Source organism: Centruroides vittatus, unplaced genomic scaffold (assembly GCF_030686945.1).
Source record: "Centruroides vittatus isolate TY-2023 unplaced genomic scaffold, ASM3068694v2 contig_883, whole genome shotgun sequence".
Taxonomy (NCBI): Eukaryota; Metazoa; Arthropoda; class Arachnida; order Scorpiones; family Buthidae; genus Centruroides; species Centruroides vittatus.
The window spans coordinates 1,359,473-1,382,687 of record NW_027122575.1 but is presented as its reverse complement, the minus strand read 5'-3'; the positions used below and the strand labels follow the sequence as shown (position 1 = coordinate 1,382,687).

The window sequence follows — 23,215 nt, the reverse complement described above, 5'->3', positions numbered from 1 at the left end:
TTGCTCTTGAAAAGTTAAATCTAGTTCAGATTTGATGTGGCTGAAAAAGTACTGTTACAACACTTTAACTAGGATGCCACCTCTCATCTCCGAACTCCGAGTGTTACGATTATTTTTCTGGGTTGCACTGATTTAAAGTGTTACTGAATAAAATAGTCAAATTTTTGAGCATACTATTACTCTTCGCGGTAGTCGTCTTTCCCTTGCATGTACTTATACAATACTCCCGAGGATATAACATATAAATACACAAAACAAGTTGAGTGTAATGTATTGGAATTTGTTAAATTGTCATTACTGCCTCTGCTAGGTGCACCAGGTTTTTTCTAATACATTTTCAAATCTCCGTTCCTATATTCGGGCTTAGCTAGCGCGTTGATGGTAGACACGTGCCTAAGATATCTCCGGGTTTATAGAGCTTTACAGGTGTTCCTCTAACTGTAACACGTTCAATAAAAACAATTTAAAACTCAACACTCATAAGGTAAACATAAATACAATTGCCTTATCTTTTATCCAAGTTATCGCAAAAATGTTCTAACTGACGACCCACTTTACTTAGCATTTCATCCTACCTATTTCATAAGAATTGGCTTCACCACTGATAATTAGGATCTCTCTCTCTCTCTATTGTACTTCTTCTCTATGTTTTTCTTCTCTATTTTAAAGCACACCTTGATTTCATTCTTCATTTTTCAATTTATCATTGTCGTCCCTATTTACCTTTAATAATTTTTTACCGATATTATTTATAAATATATTTATCAATACACTTTTATATTCTTTATTAACAATCAAAATACCAGTTTAAAATAAATAAACACGGTCAAATGGTGCAATGTTTGATATGTCAGACGTAGTCGATAAGCGTCTAAAAGCGCCATCTATCCTTCCTTACAGATTTGCTGCTGTTTGTATCCAAGAAAGATGGATGAACTGTTTGTGGTGGTTTAAGAAAGTTTTTTTTTTTTTTTTTTGATATTATTCGAGGCGCAATTATCAAAGTCATGGGCAAATATTTCAGATGAGTCGGAAATGAACAGAAACATGGCAATGATAGATATATCGAGAAGAAATCCTCAAGACGAATACGATTTGATTCAAAGGATCGGCAGTGGAACGTATGGAGACGTTTATAAAGTAATTCTTTTTATCTTTTATTATAATTAAATAGCGATTAACTGTATCTGTTAAGAAACGAAGTTTATTTTGGATCCGCTCGCTAAATTATAAACAAAAAAAAAACGGTTCTAAAATAGACTTGGTTTATATTGAAATTCGTGTTCCAATCTAATCGAATACCATTATATTTTATGCTATAATTTTATCTTCTTGATTGTCAATCGGCTTATGACATTTTTATAATAATATACGATTAAAATATTATATGACCTACGCTTAACACATATCGTCTTGAATATATGGAAGTGGATTTAATAATTTAAGTGATAATTAATGAGTAATATACAAAGAAAAGGATGTAGATAACAAGAAAGAACTTTTTAAAAAAGATCTGTTGTGTCGTCATCATTTATGTAGTAAGGAACTATTGAGCCAATATTACAAAACATTTAAAAATAAGAGTAATAGTTTAGATAATGAAAAAATGTTTTAAGTAATATCAGAAAATGTTTGGCTTACTTAATAATTATCAGTTATAGATTTAAGATTTTCTTCCGGCATTTACGGAAAGAAAATTAAATGATAAACATAATCCATTTGTGACAATTCTTATGTTGTAATATGTCTTTACAAATTAATACTGTGTATTTTATAAATTAATTTATTAATGCTATGAAAAGATTACTATGAAATAATTCACAATTTTGACATGTTGTATTCTTTCGGTATATATATTTTAAAGTGATTGATAGAGAAACCAAATTTTACTGTAGTAATTAAAGCTTTCAACTTTCTTGACTTTACGAGTCGTATTTAAGGTTAAATAAATCGATATTTTTTATATTGTGAAATATAATGCTAATACTTTGTATTAATTTAATCTTTTATATTAGTTTACGGTTTGACTAATAGGTAAAATCTCCAAAAGTCGTGAGATCTATCAAAAACGAGCAATGACGTACTGATTAAGAATTTGAAAATAATAGATCAAATTAAAAATATAATATTTTATATTTAATTTCTTTATAACATATTGCTGTTTCTTTCAATTGTTTTTCCAAAGAATTTACTTCAAATTTTTCATTTAAAATTTAGTTACTAATTTAAACTGATTAATTTCGGGATTAAGTCTATTTCTCTGTATAAAATTCCGTTATAAAATGCCGAGCGGGAGTATAATTAATTGGTCTAAATATTCTTTAAAATTATTAGAATATTTTATTTTTTTTTCTAGTCTTAATCAGATCATCTACTGGATTAACCATAATTAAAACATATTAAGAAATATTCTTTTGTAAATAAAATTTTATGGGTAAATTTTGTTGTGTATTTTCATTTTTATTAAAAATTTAACTTTTCAGATTTGTTATTATACTGAATAATATGTACAGATGGATGGTGCGGTGATGGATGTCGCCACCCCGCGGATATTGTGTTTTTTTGTTATTTTCTCACATTTATGTTTTGTAAATTTAATATTGCACGATGATTTTTGTGAGGTGGTGTTTCTCTGGTAACAGTAGTGGATGTCTTGCATCAAAACTAATATTTGCATTATGCAATCTGCCTCCAACTCGAAGACAGCACTGCTCATCAACAAACGGTACGAGTGCACGTAATCTGTGTTTTGAGTTATTTGTTTTAATTGCTTCAAAAACATCTCTAAAGCAAACCTGCTGTACATGTCGAACAATGCAGATCGCAGAATGTTTTGTTTCTGTTGGAGTTAACTGTCCTATTTGTCTATATTTCTTTTCTTTCTTACAGTTGTTGATAAATCTTCTGCAATAAGCAAGGATGCATTGAAGTTTTAACCATGAAGATGACTTTCTTATATTCAAAGGACCTTCAGTATCAGTTTTGCCTGTGAAAGTGACCGCTGTCTTTCTTTCTTCGTCAAAATCACAATAATTGATTGTATTTACCTTCCAAGTTAGTTCGTCATCGTAAAGAAACCTTGGTCCATTCCACCATTGATCACATGAGTTTAACCTAGCTGTGTACTATACTTTGGTAGTCTCACCTACATAACGTTGTTGCTCTGCTGTAGTAGACAGTGGTGCACCCAGGAGAGTGGCCAAGGGGCCCTGGCACCTCAAAGTAAAAGGAAAAGAAACACTAGTAAATTTTCCAAAAATTATTTTTTAATTAAAAAGCATTTTTTAAAATTCATATTGTGTTGTATGTTCTATTTCTATGTTACTTGTAAATTAGTGGTTACGTATGGTTGGAATTTTATTGAATTTGCATTAAAAAGTTTTTCTGTTTATCTCGGCTCCCTCAAGATTAAATCTTGAGTGTACTACTAGTAGTAGAAAACTACTTTATCTAATAATAATTAATTTTCTATATTTCAATAGTTCAATCATTTTTACAAAAATTATAACTCATCAAATACAGTAGAACCTCAATTATTCAGTCCTGATTAACCAATGTTCTGCATTACAAGGTAAACCTGTAATGAATACACTTTTTTTATATGGTAATTCATAAAAGATAGTTTAAAATAATAATACACATTACAAAATGATTTGTTTCTGCTACATTTTATCATTTTTAATGTGTGAGACACCATTCATATTAAAATGTGACTACAGTATACACATTTTTATTCTTATGGTTCATGCTGTATAATAAATGATGTAAAAATTGTTCTTATATATGATTAAATTCACTAAGGTATAAAAAGAGGCTTAAAAGTGATGTATCCTATAAATCTTTTGTATTCATAATTTTTAATCTGAAATGGTTTCTGTTTTATATGAATTTTTGGTTATTCGAGGTAGTATTAGTCCACGTTACTTTGGATAATCAGGGTTCTTCTGTAGTTTAGTTTTCTCTGTAAACTAATTCCAATTATATACAAACTCAAATAATCTATATATAATAAATTAGTCTCTTAATCAAGTTGTATATTGTTAATCAAAATATTACAAAGAACTTTAATAATCAAAAAATTATGTTTTGTATTTAATAATTTCAGCAATTACCTGTAAAAAACAATCAAAGGAACTGGATGAACAAGTAAGAAATTACTACAATAACCAAAAATCCAGCAAAAAAAAAATGGATGAACATTTTATATTAAACTGTTTGTTCCTTTTTTGCTAAAACTAACATTTTCAACCAACTTTATTGGCCATTGTCTGGTTTAAAATGAAATTAATGACAAACGTAAAATAGAATTCACAAAATTTGAACTAAAAGAACATATATTTGATTGGATGTTATTGCTTTGTCATCACTTGTGTATCATGGAATCTGTTAACTTTATAACTTACAGCTGAAGAATTTCTACTGGCCTTGTAAATTTCAATTCTTTTCAAGGGTTTAGGTTGGGCTTTGTCCTGGTGTGATGGTGATGTGCTCTGTCTAGGTAGACTTGCACCTGATTGTTGGTAGTGTATGCTGCTAAAGCTGTTGTGGAAAGGTCTTTCCATAACAGCTTTTCATGTTCTTTTAAATGTGCTTTCAAGGAGCATACTCTGGCCCCATTTTTCTTTAATTTGCTACCAACTCTATTAGCCAATAAAGGAATGGGATAGACTCTTTTGTAAATTCTATTTTATGTATGGTGTTAATTTTTCTTGTAAACTTGTTGATGGCCAATAAAGTTGGTTGAAAACTTTAGTTTTATTAATGTGTTCATTCCTCTTTTTTTTTCCTGGATTTTTGGTTATTGTAGTGATTTCTTATTCAGAAATTATCTTTAATAAAGAAGGAAGATTAGGGAAAAAGGACAAATATGAATTTCTATTTAAAAGTTTTATTATTACTAGTTAATGTAATTGTCATTTGTAGAAATTTTTACATTTCGAATTTCCTAACTACAGTATTTTGTCTTTCACCACCAACAAATAATAATAGAAAATGATTTCTTCACATTCAAAATTAAGACATTTTGCCTTAAAATGCTGAGTAGTTATCAGCATTCCTTACATATTTTCATGGCTACTTTTCAGCTAGAATGCACCAGTAGGTAGTACAGTTAGTTTATCAGTAAGGAGATTCTATATGTTCAAGTGAGAAGTCTGGTGACTGGCACAGTAAAAACAAATGAAACAAACTGGGTCATCCTATCAGCCACAACAAATGCAGTGGGCCAATTGGAGCAGACCTGAAAGCAAATGGGTTGAGGACTCCTCCTCTTTGTCAGAGGCCCTCTTTGAATGAATGTTCAATACTGTCTGTTAATTGTCACCAATTTCTTGTCAAGAAATTAGATAGGGAAAACCACCAATGGTAATATTTTGGAAAAACTTGGTTACTTGGAAGGGCAGCATTTAGCAACTGATATTAAATACAAAACAAGAAATAAGAAAGAAAGAAGGTTTAGATGGTGATGTACAAAAGTTTGGAAAATACTGTAAATGTGTACATTTATAGTATTAAAACTAAATAATTAGTTGTATTAAATACTGTTTTTAGTTATTGTTGCATTTTTTTTTTCTAAAACAGAACTTTATTTTTAGTCACTATATAGGCATGCCAACAGTAGTTTGTTTAGAAAAAGTTCACTACATATTTTACATTTTTTGTGAAAGATTAATATTTATTCATTTCTGAAAAATAAGAATAAATTTTGAAATAATGTTCGAGCAGTGATGTTTTTTAAAACAATTAATTATGAATTAATTTGAATTGATTATCTTTTCTTTTTTGATTTGCAAATTATCTCTTATTTCCTTTTGGATAATTGATTCATACAGAATAATTAGTCCAATGTTAACACATCCCATTGAGATTAAATGAACTTTAATATAATAAATTAAACTAATTATATGCTGTTTTATACAGTTTACCATACTCAAAATTTTTCTTACTATTTATCTCTAAACTGTGTTTATATTTATATAAAAGGAATAAACATTCTGTAATTTTGTGTACTTCATTAATTTGATCAATCAATATTTACTTAATAATCTCAACAATATAACAATCTCATTGTATATTCTCGATTAGATCAAATGAACTTAGATGATAATGAACAAGTTATACAACTATACAAAAACAGCATAAAGAAATTATTTTCACTTTTAAGAAATAAAATCTGTTTTCAGAACTTATGAATATTTGAATTTTGAAGAGAGAAGTGCTTCAATCTAATGTGAATCTTAAAATTTAACACTAAAATTTTTGATTTGTTGAATTAATATTGAATTTAATTTTAAAATATATAGTTTTTAACATATAAAAAGTAACGGATATTAAATGAATTTTATACATTAACAAAGTCAAACTTGGAAAGTTTAAAACAAAACCTATGTATGACACTAACTTATTACTGTAATTTTATATGATAATCCATTGTAGTTCATAACACATGCTAAAAAAATTATTAAAGACATTATCAAGAGAGAAGGGAAATTACCATAGATCTACCAGGAAGATACAAATTCAAATAGGAGTGTGTAATAATATCAGTTAAAGTACAGATTGACATAGAATGAATGAGAGGATTAAAGTTGATGCATTTTCTGAAAACCCTGAAGACATTGGTGGTTTCAAGAAAAATTACAAAATTCATGGCATATGAATGTCTTTAGCATGAAAAGGATTTTTCATATTTTTTGGGCTTCAATTTGAAAAAAATTGTAGACCTATAAATTCCCACTGTTGTTTGTCTGTCCATCTGTCTTTCCTTAATCTTGAGAACAGAATTAGATAGATGAAAGACAAAACTAGATATGGAAACCGTATGGCAGGAGGCTCCAATTAACTATATATGAACTCTTGATGCAAACTGGAAATCACATTTTAATTCAAAAACTTCCCCTGAAAGGAGTTAGATGACTGGCACAACTCGCTTGCTAAAGGAAAAGTATGATGTACAGGGGCAAGACACTGCTAATTTGAGGTGGAAAGCACATATTTTAAATTTAATAAATTAAAAAATATGATTGTCACAATGCCAGACTGCAATTTTTAATGTCACAATAAAATAATTGCTCGTTTTAAAAGATGTTCTTGTTAAGTTCAGAACAAAGTAAAAACTGTTTCATGAGTTCATATTTGTGAGAAAAAATTTGAAGCTAACCCAAATCATTGCACAATCTGTACGTGTTTTCAAATTGATTTTTAAACATAGGTCGTATGCAAGTTATTTACAAAATTGTTACTCTTTTCTCTCTTTAAACTACAACTAAAAAAGTTTCAATTAAAATTTCATGTGACTAACCAATTGAAATCATTCAACAATATGAGAAACAAAAAAAATTTCTTTGACCTGGTAATGAACACAACAGTGCCTTAAAATATTAAATTTTTTATTCTTGAAAGCCCTGTATGCAATTCACGTGCACATATACTGTACAGTACATTACTCTTAATATATGTTTGTCTTTATGACGGATATTTGATTTACTTTATATATTTAAGTGATATATAATATATATATATATGTATGTATTAAGGCTATTGTAATTCTATCAAGAGATTTACATTGATACAGTAAAATGTTGGGATAACAAAATACATTCTTTATAGTAAAATTTCATTACATTGAGATATAGTCAAAATACCAGAATGTTGAAAAAGTTATTAAATAATGAAAAACTTATAGAAGTAAGAATGATTGAAATTGTAGTTTTTCTAGTACCAGATAGAGAAAATTTTATGCACTTTTAAAAAATTCTATAATCAAAATGAATCAAAATTTACAATTGTAACTTTATATAACAATATCACGAAGCCTGATATATTGATACTAATCCAAACGTTCACCATAATTAATCAGGCTATTATAGCCTGATTAATTATGGCGAGAGTGGCTTAGTAATTGTAACTTTTTATTTTTTGACTTTTTGCCTTGTGGACACTAAGAGTGTTTTTTAATCATGCCCTTTTTTTTTTAATGTGTTTTAATCATGACTTGATATTTTTGAGTCAGTTTCATTCTTGAAAAATTCAGATTGACCCAGACTTGAACTCAGATAAAACTGTAAAAAGTATCTATAAATTTGATATCATTCATAACAGGAATGCTTATATTGTAAAATTATTTTGTTATTGATCATTTTCAGAAAGCATGGTTGATGAAAACAGCAGATAAATTTTTTTGTGGAAAAAGCAAGAGCTTTAGTATTGTTTTGAACTTATTTTTCCTCATGTTAAAAAAGTATAAAAGATGATAGTTTTATCTGATGCACTTGTTCATTAATTTTATTTTTTATGTAATTATTTAGGGGCTTTTACTTTTGTAGATCATCATTAGTTTGTAGTGTTTTTCAGTTTTTTCTGTGATGATATATTATACATCTGTTTTACTCATTTGTTAAATTAAAATTATACTTAAAAGATTTTAAAATTTGTATATTTAAAGTTATTTAATTCTTTGAAACTTTAATAATATGACAAATGTAAATGGTAATTGATTGATTTGATTTGATTCATGCTTTATTTCAAATTTCAATACCCACTTGATTCAAGCAACTTTAAAGTAGTGGTATTTGCATATTTTAATATAAAAATTAAATTATGTTTTGTTAACATGAATCAGTTTAACTGAAATTGATTTAAATGATATTAGAAAGTGTTTATATTTATTTTAAATTATATTATAGTAATAAATATGATAGAAAAAGAAATTGCAACTTAATCCATGTTTGAATATAGAATACTGTCTTAATCTTTGAAGAACTTGAGATATTCTTGACAGCAGCAAAAGAATTAGCAGTTTATAAACTAATTTTTTTGCTACTTGTAATTAGTTGAGAATGTTATCAGATTGATGACTTGCTAAAAATGATTAAAACAAATTCTAAAAGATAAAGCAGATTTTAGAACATGAATAAGCCAAGCCAAGCAGTCCAATAATTTGATAGTCAAGTGATTTTTTTTTATTGCTTTTGATCACTATAGAAAGGAAGCCTTTTTAAAGTTCTGAAGTTTATATATGGTGGATTTTTATTGGACCATAAAAAAGCAATAATGGCAAGCTGAATCATTTGAATAAATTTTGTAGTTGATGAGATTCAACAAGATTGTGATAAAACTATTTTTAAAACATAATTTGATGACTATATTATACAAATGTTTATAATATTAAGAAAATTGATACTTATAATTGTACTGTACATATTGCATTTATAGACAACTTTTGAAAGTAATTCTTTGTATTTTTGAGCAATAAACAGTTTGGATTGTTAAAATTTTTTAAAGATGAACAATGATATATTTAAAAAAAAACAAACTCATTATCTTTCTTTATTTTTGTTTGTTTGTTTGACAAAATGGTTTTGAAATTGTTTTATTAATCAAACAGTATCTTCACCTTATTAATTTGTTTCTCTTAAACTTCTTACAGATATTTGTAGAGATAGTGTATTGTTTTTTGTTCTAAAAAAATTGACATCTCACTTATACATGATATAATGACAATAAAATTAACTAATTTAAACATTGTATAATGTTTAAATTATTGTAACAAATGATCACCTGTTATAATTTTATTTCATTTCTATAAAAAATAAAAATCATATATTATTATTTCATATTAATAATTTTAATATATCACATGATGATTGTAAAGATAGTGCAAAACTTGAAAAATAATGATAAAGCTGTGTAAAAAAAATACAGAAAAATTCAAAATTGATTTATATAAAGAATGAATTTTGAGTATATCAAAAAGAATATTTATTGTTCCTTTAAGATTCTAACCTTTTGATAAAGAACTATTTGTCTTTTAAAAACAGACATATGGTACATGACAAACTATAAATTTGAATGCATAATCACAACATAGTATGTGCAGTTTATTGACTTATGTAAAAATTATTCTAAGGAATACAGAGTCCAACTGATTTTAAAGTGTTCATTTTTTAAGTTGCTAGTAAGTTTTGAAAGACATTACAAAGTATCTAATCTTCAAATTTAGTAAACTTAATTTTAATCAAAATAATTTTATAATTATTTCTCAATAACTGTTAGATCTTGTCATTATACAATCAATGTCTAAAATTAATATGTAACAGCAAATTTAGTTTTTTTTATATATAATTTGCTTTTATTCCTTTTTAAGTGAATTAATCTCTTTTTTGAGATATGTAATAAGCATTTATTTTTCATTATAAATGATTAACAACTTCAATGAAAAATTAAACATTGATTTTATAAACTAATTGAATCATGAACTGGTGATCTTATTTAATTTTGTGTTTTAAAAAATTAGTTTTTAAAATTAAACATTCTCAAAGAATCCTTATGTTACATTCAAAATTTTTTTTTCTGGAATAGTGTGTATATTTTTAAATTTTGCAATTAATTGCTTAAATTGAGAAATAAATAACATTTTAAAATGGTACCATCTCTATTTTGAATTAGTGTAATTTTATATATTCTGTATCCTTCATTCATATTTTATGATTGAGCTACAAAAAATATTTGAAGTAGAGCTTTCTTCTATGATGCTTACAGAATTGTGTTCGTTCTCAAAATCCGTTCGATAGATTTTGATTAAACTTTGCCATTTTCCATTTAATTGCGATGCGGAATCCAAAAATGCAATAAAAAATGGGAATCCATGATTCCGTTTTCTATATATAAGGCCGTTTCACGAGCGCACACTTTGTCGTGCGATGTTTCACGGTCGTTAGATCGTCTTGTATGGACTTATAGAATCGAATTCGTTCTCAAAATTTAATGGATCGATTTTGATAAAACTTTGCCATTTTCCATTAATTGAGACGAGGAATTCAGAAATGTAATGTGGATCTATTTAAATGTAAGAAATCCAGCAACGAATCGCTTTACTTTTCCGGCAACATTTAAAATTCTGGTGGCGCTTTCTGTTACGATATTTCATTAAAAAACTGTTTACATTTTTAATTATTATAAAATGGCAGAAAGCTTAATTTTGAGAGGTGTTATAAAAAATTGTAAATGCTAAAATCGTCATTAAGTCCGACCCTACTCGAGATATAGCACAGGACCACCCTTCATCTCATCCGTCGACCTTAAACCACCAAAATTTAATGGCACGAATCTTTCTGATAAACAAACCTTTCTGCAAAATTGCAGAAAGCACTGGAATTAAGCTTCAAAAAGGGTAAACAAAATCGTGCCACGCACAAACACATTAACATCCATACATAGAGGAAAAAAAAAAAACTGAACGTTTTTGCATTTCTCGACGTTTCAAGGTTCCCTAAGTCCAAAAATGTACAAATTTTGGTGGGTCATTTTTTGTCCGATCGCTATGCTATCCCTCTTATCTGTAACAGAGCCGGGAAAGTAAAAATAGGAATCCATGACTTCGTTTTCAATACACAAAGATATTAAAGTGACAATGTCCATGCTTTCTGATGCGACGAGCGCACCTAACGAATTTAGGCATAGACGTCAAAAATAAAAACAGTATAACGTGCGCCTAACGGAAAATAGACGCGAAAAACGAACAAAACACAATAACAAAGCAATTTCTTTGCTTTAATTGCTTTGTTCTTGAATTTATAGGTTTACAATTTTTTCAAATTGCAGCCCCCAAAAAAAAAAACACCTACTGTTGTCCGTCCGTCCCTCTCTCTTTCCTTAATCTTGAGAAGAGAGTTAGATGAAAGAAGAGACCAGATATGGAAACCTTGGGGGCAGGAGACCCCGATCAACTATATGAGAACTTCCGATGCAAACTGGAAGACAAGTTACTTCAATTCAAAATTTTTCCCTGAAAGGTGTTGGATAGATGAACGACACGACTCTATTGCTAACGGAAAAGTATGATGTAGTGTACAGGAGCAAGACACTACTTATTTGAGGTGGAGAGCATATATTTTAAATTAAAAAGTTATTAAAAGTTGCAGCCCGGTATTGTGACGTCACTAAATAATAGCTCGTTTTTTTTAAATTCAATAGGAAATTTTGCTGAAATATTTTACCTTTCAAATAAAGAGCATAAACAACTGACTGATTTTAGAAAATCTTTGCACCTGTGTGTGTCATCACAGATTTTATTGCCACAAAAAGATGCCAAATTGAACTGTGTTTAAGACAATGCCTCAGTTAGGTCTTGAAAATAATGTCCACGAGATGGTCATTTAGATTTCAAAACATTGTTCCACTCTGGTTAGAAGAGAACCCATAACCCCGTGGGGAATGTCCTGTGGAATGTCATAGATCCCGCACTGAACCTTCTTCCCGCCACTTCCTAACTCGCAACACAGTGTTTCTTCAGGGGCATGTCGTGTGTTAAAATGACGCCGAAACAGTCGTTCTGTAGTTGTGACAGAGTTGGTTTTTATGAACGCTTCTACCGTAACAACTAGCTCTTGTACAGACCAGCTCTCCACCATCACACAACTCCAAAGAAGTGTGCAATTTGAATATACTCTAAGGACTGGCGAATTGTTGAATGGCAATTTGTTTCAAATTATCGTCATAATTTTAATTAAAATTTCTGTATGTAAAGTTTTCAGGGTTTATCGTTATTCTTCTAATTATCTTCTTATTTGTATCTTCATTTAATTTCAGAAATTTTAAATAGCCTACTATCTAAATTTCAGAAGAAAAAATTCTGAGAGAAGTATACAATTCTATTCGTTTATATTTTATTTTATGTTCGAGATTTTTCTGAAGACATCTTTATTACATAAGAACAAAAGTATTGCAATGACACTGACTTTTCAGTAGTCTTCTTTTTTCCTGAGAAAATCGTCAGGAAATGTGTTAATAATTCAAATTTCTATAATTAAATCATGCAGTAAAAACGCACATGATAGTCTCACTAATAGTTATTTTCCTATTATTATTTAAAATTTTTTTTACAAGATTCTGAATTTGGAATCATTATTATTTATATGATTTTAACAGTAAATGGCACAACTAGTGACTACTTAGATATGTAAGATATAAATTTTTGAAATTATATAGTAGGCGAACTTTCTACATACATATCGTTGTTTACTACTGATTTATATGTTGCATTTTTTTTTTCCGTGGAATGTGATCTCTGATTTAGCTTTACGTAAATCTTTTTATATTGATTTTTAAAAATACTATTTGAAAGCAATTCAAAATGTTTACAATTTTTATTCTGCATTGTCATATATTAATTATAGACATGAAAAATCAATTTTATGAAATCAGCGAATTAAAAAAATAATAATTTATCGATCTGTCCTATAAAAAGTATTTTGGTTTTGAAATTTTTTCTTTTACATAGATAATAAATAAAATTTTAAATTATGATGATATTGTGAAAGTTTATATCAGATTTAATTTATCTCTCTCTCTCTCTCTCTCTCTCTCTCTCTTAGTATTTTCAATTACTGAATATCCGATGTTTCAAAACAATGTTTTGTAAAGGCATTTATGATGTAACAAACAATGCATATTGTATATTTATATGCTTTAAAATTTTGAACAAATTGTAGAAAATTATCAGATGTTTGAAATTGTAGAAACAGACTTCTTTTTTTTCATTTCAAATTAACACATTAAACACACAAATTTTGATGTAAAGAAATAAAATTATTTATATTAATAACTGTTTGATAATTTTATCATTAGATAACTTCTTCCCCCCAAGAATTCTGGTGAAATCAGTCTTCCTGTTTTTCATTCAAACCTTTCAAATAATTTCAGAATTACTGGAAAAGTTTGAATGAAAAGTATGATCTCTCGTTCTTTTTTAATAAAAATGGTTCTTAAAGGCCTTGGATTTTATCAGAGGAAAAGATCCAAGGCCTTAAAAGATTCTAAAACTTTAAAAATTATGCCGAGTAGTCATGCAATGTATAGCGGTGATTTAATGTCTGATTAACTTGAGTAATCTGATGTCAACCGAAACGGAATGTTTAGCTTTGTCATGCAAGGCGGTTTTATTTATGACAGAATTACTTTGCCTAGATAATTCTACTGTAGATTAGAGTGCAGATTAAAGTCCGTTGTTTTTATTTTCGGTTAGAAATCTATTACATTTTATTAGCTTTGTTGATATTGCCTGGCATATCGATGAATAAACAATATTGAGAAACATATTTTTATTTTATAAGGCCGTTTATTTCAGTTATAAGTGTAGTCTTATTTTGCTTTTAAAATTTATATAAAATATTTTCCATAATTAATAAATAATAAATAATCGACGTACGGTACATAGCGAGGTTGCGGCCGAAGTTTTCATCTGTAAAACGTGAACGTCGAGCGCCGCTTACAATATAGCGGCGTTCGACGTTCACGTTTTAGAGATGAAAACTTCGGCCGCAACCTCGCTATTATCTCGTTTAACTGCGTACTTAGGTATTTCTCGGGAATACACCCGAGTAACGAGTAATACAGCCGCTATCTTGATAATCGGGTACTTAGTTTGGCAAGTACACGTTTAAAAACCACAATTCTTCTAATGTAAAAATCTAAAAATGATATACAATAGAATCCGCTTATTATAATCACGGATATTGTTTATCGTTTAATGTTATCACAGTTAGCTTATAAATTCAAATATATTTTTTATAAAACTTTGCTTATTGTAATCAGAGATTATAATTGTTATTTTAGGTAAATAGAAATTTTTAAGTTGTCTTTTCGCGCTATCAGCTTCAACACGTGGCTGATAACGCGCAGTCATCATCATCACCATCATCAACTATCGTTATCTGCCTTAACCAGTGTTTTAATGATTATTTACTTGCAGTACAAAAGTTTAAATTGCTGGTATTTGTTATTTCAATTATACTCTGGTTGAATTATTGTTAATTAATAACAACTTGAAGATTAATTAATTATTAAAATAATTTTAAAAATTTATGTTTAGATGTCAGTTAAAACCAGAATTCCTACTCATTGTAGTTTTATTTATTTAACTAACTGATAACATTAAGCGCGGGATATCATCATCATACCAAATATAGGAGAGTACTAAAGTGATTACAATATACGGATTCTACTGTATATTAAAACATTAAAAATTTATTATAAAAGATTAATAAATTATTATTTTATAATTTACTTAATATAGATATTTTAATCTAGCTAGTATTTTTTTCAAACAAATCGTTAATTTTTTGAAGGATCAGTTTTATGGAAATTTTTTAAATTAAAAAAAAAAAGTTGGCAAGAGCTCTTGCTCGACTTTCCCGGCACTTGAGCTGGAGGTTAAGAAGACCGAGAAGAAAGTCCTATAATTTTCATTTATACTTCGATATAAAATTATAATAGCAGAATTACTTCTTTAACATTTTTCTGAGTTGTCAGAAATTTCTCTGTTTAAAAGAATATTTAAATTTAAAAACACTAAGATACATTAGCACAAAGCTAAAACTGTGTGCGGAGCAATCTGTTTTGAGATTTTTTTATTACAAAATAATTTTTATATTATTAATTATTTAAAAAAGGCAAATACTTAATTTTGACTGTAGAGATGAGTTTCGAATAAAATTGTAAATGCCAATAACGAGTAAAATGTCCATTAAGTCTGACCCCACTCGAGATGCGACACGTGATCCCCGCTATCTCCCTGTCCCCTTGACCTTTACCCACCAAAATTTAATAGCATCAATGCCCCGTGTACAGAAACAATCCTGCAAAGATTCAAAGTTTTTGATTTATTCAGTCTTGAGATATAATGCAAAGTAGATGGCCACATACATAATATAGAATTTGTAAGGATTTATTTGGGCTCCTTGAGTGTAAAAACATCGAGAAATGCAAAAAGGGGGGGTTAAAATTTGACTGAACAACATGTTTTCCCTATGTCATATTCTATAACGTCCGGGAAAGTAAAAAAAGGTCATTTTTAAGTTGTTGAATTGTTAAAGATTGATATCAGGTTTTAAATTTTAAAGTATAACGTTTTTAAATGTTGTTTTGTATATTTTTAATTGATGAACGTCAACACTTCATCTTAAATAATTAAAAAGAAGAAAAAAAGACTCATATTTAAATATGATAAATAAGAATTTTTGAAAAATCAAGTGAAGTAATCGTATTATAACCAAGTATTACCCGGTTAACAAAATGCCGGGTTCCTAAGATAAAAACATTTTCCAACTGCGCTATGAATTATTAAGAATAAACATTTTAAAGCAAAGTTATTGTGTGTCAGAATTGTAATAACCGAGCATTTTTTTGCTAGCAAAACTGCTCGGTTATTACAAATGTGTGTTTCCGATTATAAACGTTAATATTTTAGTATTACACATAAAAAGATCTGGTAGACTAAATAATATGAATTAATAATTTAAACGCATTTACCCATTCAAACATATTTATTAATTTCTTTTTTTATTGTCGCAAATATTGCAGTTTTTTAAATAACTAGGTTATTTGACTTAATGCTGTGTAACGTTTGACTAATGAGGAAATCCAGTAGCTAATATCGCAAACTAATCTGTAAAGAGGAATGTGGTTAAAGTTTCGAACAGTTCATTAAAGATTATTGATTTGATTGTCGACACGAGATACTATCCCATTAAAGCTATATAATCTGTCACAATTTTGTCCATTACGGGCGTTTTGACTAACAAAAGGGCTGGGCAGCACGAATGAAGGATGGAGAACAATGTCCCGATTCGTACTACTCGTGATAAATTATAACATTCGCATCTCCCACGTCAGTAGACTAATACCTTAATGTGCGGCCATCTGACCAGTTTGTTGGGCTGCAATTTGAAAAAATTGCAGACATAAATTCCTACTGTCGTCCATCCATTTGCCTGTCTGTCCATCTGTCTTTTCTTAATCTCGAGAATGGAATTAGATAGATGAAAGACGAGACCAGATATGGAAGCCTTAGGGACAGGAGGCCCCGATTAACTATATGAGAACTTCCGATGCGAACAGGAAGTCACGTTATTTCAATTTAAAAATGTTCTCCCGAAAGGAGTCAGATAGATGACTCTATTGTTAAAAGTATGATGTACAGGGGCAAACCACCACTAATTTGAGGTGGAGAGAATATATTTTAAATTAAAAAGTTATTAAAAATATGATTAAAATTGCAGCCCGGCATTGTAGCGATGTCACAATAATTGTTCATTAAAGAAAAAATCGTTAGAAAGAAATAAAATTTTTAAAAGGAGTATTTAATGTCTACGATACAAAATCGTTTATATAAAAATTATTTGAAAGAAAGTATTTCACGTCCTATTCATTTTCTGAGATACAAAATATATCATTTTTAAAGGAATGTGTTAGAGAAATCCTGTAGAGTTTCATAGATTTGCACCGTACTTAAATTTTTATCAATCGAAACGATTAAAACGTGTGATTTGTGGACTAGACAGCTGTCATAAAATATTTCGTTTATGTTCTTGTCTATTTTGATTTTATTAGTCTATTTTTAATTTTAAAAAAGGATATTATTACATTAGTGCAAAAATAAACTTGTTAGATTTTTTAAAATTTATATCTCTGCTTCTGTTGTGACAGATTATTACCACGAGTGAAAAAGAGAAAAATTTCTTAGTGATTTATTTGTTAAGAGTTTGCATTAAAAATATTTAAGCTTATATTTATTCACATTTTTATATATGATTTAGTTTAAGATAAACGAAAATATTTTCTTTTAGTAATTTGCTTTATTAAAATATTTATACTATTAGCATTTTGATGATCGTTTTTACTATATACGTGGTTTACCTTACCTTTACGTTTACCTTAACAACAGATTTTTATTTCTATAGATTTGTATTTTTTCGTTTATTGTACTGTTTGTTGATATTTTTCATAGTAGTACGAAAAAATCAAAACAATCTAACGACATAATGGCTTTATATAAAGTGTGTGTAAAGTTAAAAAGTATATAACGCATAAAATGATACCTTATATAGATTATTCGAAGTTCAGAAAATTTAAATAAATTTCTTTTTTGTATTTCAGACATTTTTCTCTAAATGTAATCGATTATGAATTAATAAAATCGGCTTTCACTCATTTTGTGCGCTGTGCGATCATGATTTACACCGTCTTTTGCACAAGCAATTTTTGAAATGACCTTATAACATAAATTAAAATAGCTTTTTATATGTTCATCCAGGATTAAAAATTTCAAAATTAACCATTAACTTATATTCTTTTGATTTCTTCAAATCAAAAGAATGAAACTAAATCGTAGTAATGTTTAGAAATTATGTTTTTAAACTATACTTTACAGATAATTTTCAGCTAAATTCTTTAGAAAAACTTTTCACGTAGTAAAAATATTTTGAAAGTTTCTTAAAATATATCTTGAAAGTAATTTTATAAAAATTCTTAAAATAACATATTCATATAAAATAAGCTAGCAAATTATGATAATAATTTATGCATTCTGGAAACGCATTCCTTCGATTTAAATATATTTTCATAGAATAATTGATCTTAATTTGCACGAATCTTGTTTTCCCAAAGCTTTTTCTATAATTAAGAGTTTTCTATTTGGTAAAGCGAAGGTTTCTTTAGATTTATATTACGAATATATCGTAGAATAAAATTATTTATTACATTACGAATATAAATAAGACTGGAAATCTATAATATATTTATAACTTGTAGTATGGTAAGCAAAAATGATTCATTTTTATTACCATAAATTGAGATTATAAAGTCATTTATTTTCTTTTATTTCAACTTTTTATTATTGAAGTTGGTAGTAGGTTCGTATAATAATTTTCAGTATTTTTGTTTAATATAATTGCCGTAACTATTATTTTCAGGCATATTAGCGAAGTTTGATACCATGTATAAGGAAATTGTGAGAGATGGAATTTCATTGTATTCAGTGTCGTTATACAATAATGTAAGCTAGTTTAACAATATTATTAATTTAAAACCGGATTTCTAAAAATTTGTTGAAATACTAATTAGAAATGAGTTTCCCCCTACCCATTATTTTCTACAAGACAGTAATGCGAGTTCTACTTTATTTCGATCGGAAAATTTGTTAGGGTAAAGGTCAGCTAAATTTAAATTTAGTTAAAATTAATTTTTTGTAATTTATTATTCAAAATAAAATAATTTTTACGGAAAACAAGTGAAGGAAACAAACAATTATGTGAATAACTATCAAAGAAAGTAGTGTTTAAAGAGAAAACAATCAATTGAGATTGGATATTAACAGTTTTGATGTTATAAATTGTGGTTGTGTATCGGTTGTATTTTATCTTTGAGGAATCGCAGTGTACTTATGTTAAACTAATAATTCTGTTAAAGTAAAATATTTCAGTTCAAAGACAAGTAATAACGAAATTTTTTGTGTACTTTTTTATCATGCGTATTATTTGCGTTTTTTAAAAGGATGCTTGAATGTAATGTATTAACTGCATTTCAAAAGCATATTTAATGTGTGAATATGAAGAGCTAATAAATTATTGATGATAATACAGAATTTATATGCTTTATTAGACACACTCTTAGAAATTGTGTTATATTTTAGATTATTTTTACTACTAATATAAAGCAAGATGATAAGATTTAATTAATGTTTATTAATAACTGTTTTTTCATATATTCTTTTCTATATAATTGTTTCGTACATGTGTATATATATACATTCCTTATATGTATGTGAAGATATATATATTTGCCTTTGAATTATATATATATAATATCAAGGAGAGTTCCGTTTGTAGAAAATTTTTAATCGTCAATGAATTCACTTAAATTATACTAGAATTATAAACATTGTTTTCCCCCTCGTAAAATATATTTTATTTATAAAATAGCAAGATTTTTGGATGCGATGGACCTAGACGATATAATAGTAAATTCTATTATTCTGTGCAATATCGGAAAAATTAGAAAAGTTAAAGAATCATTGATTCTTTACCTGCGATCTTAAAACTTAAAATCAGTTTGAATTCGTAAGTCATTTTCTGTTGGAGTCACGTTAATGTGATTTTAATGCAATTAATTGAGGCGGAGCGTTAGCGAAGTGTCTTCCATGTGGCTTATAGAATTGAGTTCGTTCTCAAAATTTGTTAGATCGATTTTAATTAAACTTTGTCATTTTACATGATATGAGACGAGAAAATTAAAAATTTAATAAAAATCGGGGTCTACTATTTCTTTTTCGAGATAGAGTGGGGTCAAAGTGACATTGTCCGAGGTCGCGCGCAAATTTGTTTGTTTTTTATGCCAGCGGCGAGGTCACTGATGCGGTAGCGGTAAGTGATCCTCGTAGATGGCTCCCCAAACAATATTATTGACTTGCCAACGCTTCGACTTAATTCTTAGTTCGTGTTCGGACCGAAAACGAACTGCGCCTTGTCTTTGTCAACTAAAGGAATTTTCATTGTTTGTTAACTCAAGTTACAATAAAACTGCATTTAATCATACTTATAGAAGTATCCAAAAGTGTGTTTCGTTTTCAAATCCATATCCGTTATAGTAGTTTACATTACATTAAAAGGAAAGGAAAAATAAAATAAAATGCTAACTTCTGAACAATGTGGCAGGTGTTTCAAATTCACTAGTGATACTATATATGAGTCACTTCTATTCTGGCCGTTTGATTCAGTGTTGCAAATGAAATCTTTCCGTTATTTTAAACAATAAACTTGTTAACATTTCTCTTCCTTTAATATTTATCTCATTATTTAGTAGAAGTTTAATTTTTTTAAATTCATATCAGACATTCACATAATAATTTTTTTTTATAATTAATAATGAATATTAGTGATATGATTATAAAATACAGTTCTTGTTGCTTTTTAAAATTATAAAATTTTAAACAAAATAATTAACTGAGAAAATTAACAATGTGTTATTATTATTTGCTTATTCTTATTTTATAATTAATATTCTTAATAGCTACTTTTGAATTTGCTGTTATTTAAAAGGACTTATCAGACCACAGTTTTCAGTTGGAAAGTTCACTAAGAGATTTATTAAACTAATATATGTTATATTAAATAATTAGTCTCAATATACGGAATTCATTTTTTATTATTATACCAGTTTAATTTGGAATTGGCTGAAAATTATGCTGAGTTTATTAGTTTGTTGAATGTTCATTAATGTCATTCGCTTTTAAATGTATTTTATATATAATTTAATAGAATTAAGTTTTTTTTAATATATCAATTTTGTCTAATTTTTATATGTATATATTAAAGTATACATATATATTAAACAGATAATGTCATAATTAAAATTATGTATCAGCATAATAAATGAATGCTTTAGACTAGAATTTATATGAGAGTGTAGATTATTGCTGCTTTATGCATCGATGTTTTTTGCTCTGGATGCATCAACTCTTCGATTCAATTGAAGCATCGATGCATTTAAAATCGACGTTGTTGCCAGTTGGGCGGATTTCACGTCGAATTGGGCTAGTTTTTGAGAAAGACTGCGGAAAGTTTTTAAAGATGTGCCCTCTGCGCGAGGATACCGTTTTCCTCGAAATTCCCGTGGGAGTGGACGGTACGGAACCGAAATTAGTACATGCAATACGGGAATGCGAATGAAACGGGAATAGAATTCACAGAAACGCAAATTTTTGATTGCAGTACAGTATAGTTCTTCCAACATAACTTGGCACTCCTCTAAACAGACGAAACCACTTTTTAACCATTTGTAGGGGATTAGGAATGGATATAAAAAAGGAGTGACTTATCTTCCGTACACGTCTCAAGGAATTACGGAACACCTCTTTCAACACTCATTGAACTAATTAATATTGTGTTGTTATAAGACTACGAAGCCATAGTATATCTTAGAAATGAATTAAATGCGATTTTTTTTTTTCATTTCATTTGTATTGTTGTTTTTCCAAAGCTTAAAGACGTTTTTAATTTCAAAAAACAAAAAGATGAAAAAACTTAAAATTATAATCTTAAAGATTTATTTTAATCTTTAAAAGTGTTCAAGTTGTTTTTATATATTTATAAATTCTGTTCGTTTAATTATAATTAATTTATAAGTTCATTTTTCTTACATTACAACTGCTTTCGTCTTTTCAGTTTGTGTTGTTGTTTAAGAAATAAGTTAGCATTTTATTAAAATATTTTCTTTGTTAAGTGCTGGTTCAAAGTTTGTTTTGCTGTGTCCATGGCTGTGTTCTTTTTAATTATGGAGAATGGGAACGGAAATTGTACGAGAATACAAGTGAACAAACTGCATGGGGTAAAAAGGCATATAAGAGTTACCCGTGGTAAATAGGAACGGTACGGGTCTAAAAACCTTGTTCCGTGCCCAACTTTTCTGGAGTTTAGGACTACACGATGACAAGGCATGCACGTGACGTTTTAGGAACCCAGCCACAAAATGGCGATTTCTTTTCCAAATCGGCTATTTCTACACAATTTGGCGATGATGTTTATTCTTTAGCGATTTTACTTTTTTTTTTTTTTTTTTTTTTTTTTTTAACTTTGCGTTTTAAAAGTAATTTTTCCACCTTATTCAGTTTATCAAAAAATAATATGTAACAATAGTATACTGTGTAAATATAATACAGTATAACGAGTGATTTACAGCAGCTACACAGATCTTTTAAAAATGAGAATCTCCCCGGGATAAAAGGTAAAAAAAAAAAAAAATGAGTGGAACTTAATGAAAATTGATTATATGAAACGAAAATCTGTATGAGCTATTTGCTTTTTATGTAACATCTTATATTGCACAATGTGCTTTCGTCGATGTTTGACATAGATTCCTAATATGTTGATTTATATCTTGCTCTATAAAACAATTTTAATCTGAAAATTATTTGAAAAGAGAATGATTTCTGTTCGTAAAGAAATTCCAACTCCAAATTAATAATAATATAAATAATTTTTCTGTATGTAAATTGAGTGGAGTACGAGGATACACGTTAAAACACAGTAACGTGTATTTAACAAAATATTTTTAGGATTGTTTCTAAAATTATCGATTGGTAACGTTTAAAAACGATTTTAAACATTTGATTTATAAACTGAGAAAAATGGCTGTTTTTAAAGTAAAGAAATCAAATATTTATTTTAGTTATTGGATAGCGATAAATTTATTTTCAAACATTACAGTACGATAATGATAATATATGTAGGCTATATATATGTATACAGTATATATTATCGTTATCATATTATCGTAATGTTTGAAACAAACTACAAAATTATTTGCATTGTTATATAATCTTACAAATGGTATTACATAATATATTTAATTTTTAAATTAAATAGCGATAAATTATATATTA

The 23,215-nt window shown here is 28.0% G+C and overlaps 1 protein-coding gene across 1 annotated transcript in view; it reads left to right on the top strand.

Annotated features, from left to right (window-relative positions):
• The first annotated feature begins 841 nt into the window (after positions 1–841).
• The window catches only part of LOC136983582 (mitogen-activated protein kinase kinase kinase kinase 5-like), a 65,252-nt gene continuing 42,878 nt past the window's right edge, over positions 842–23,215 (top strand). Inside the window, 2 exon segments of the mRNA XM_067280376.1 lie at positions 842–938; positions 1,025–1,140. Of these exon segments, the coding sequence (XP_067136477.1) occupies positions 848–938; positions 1,025–1,140 (207 nt within the window). The 5' untranslated portion in view covers positions 842–847.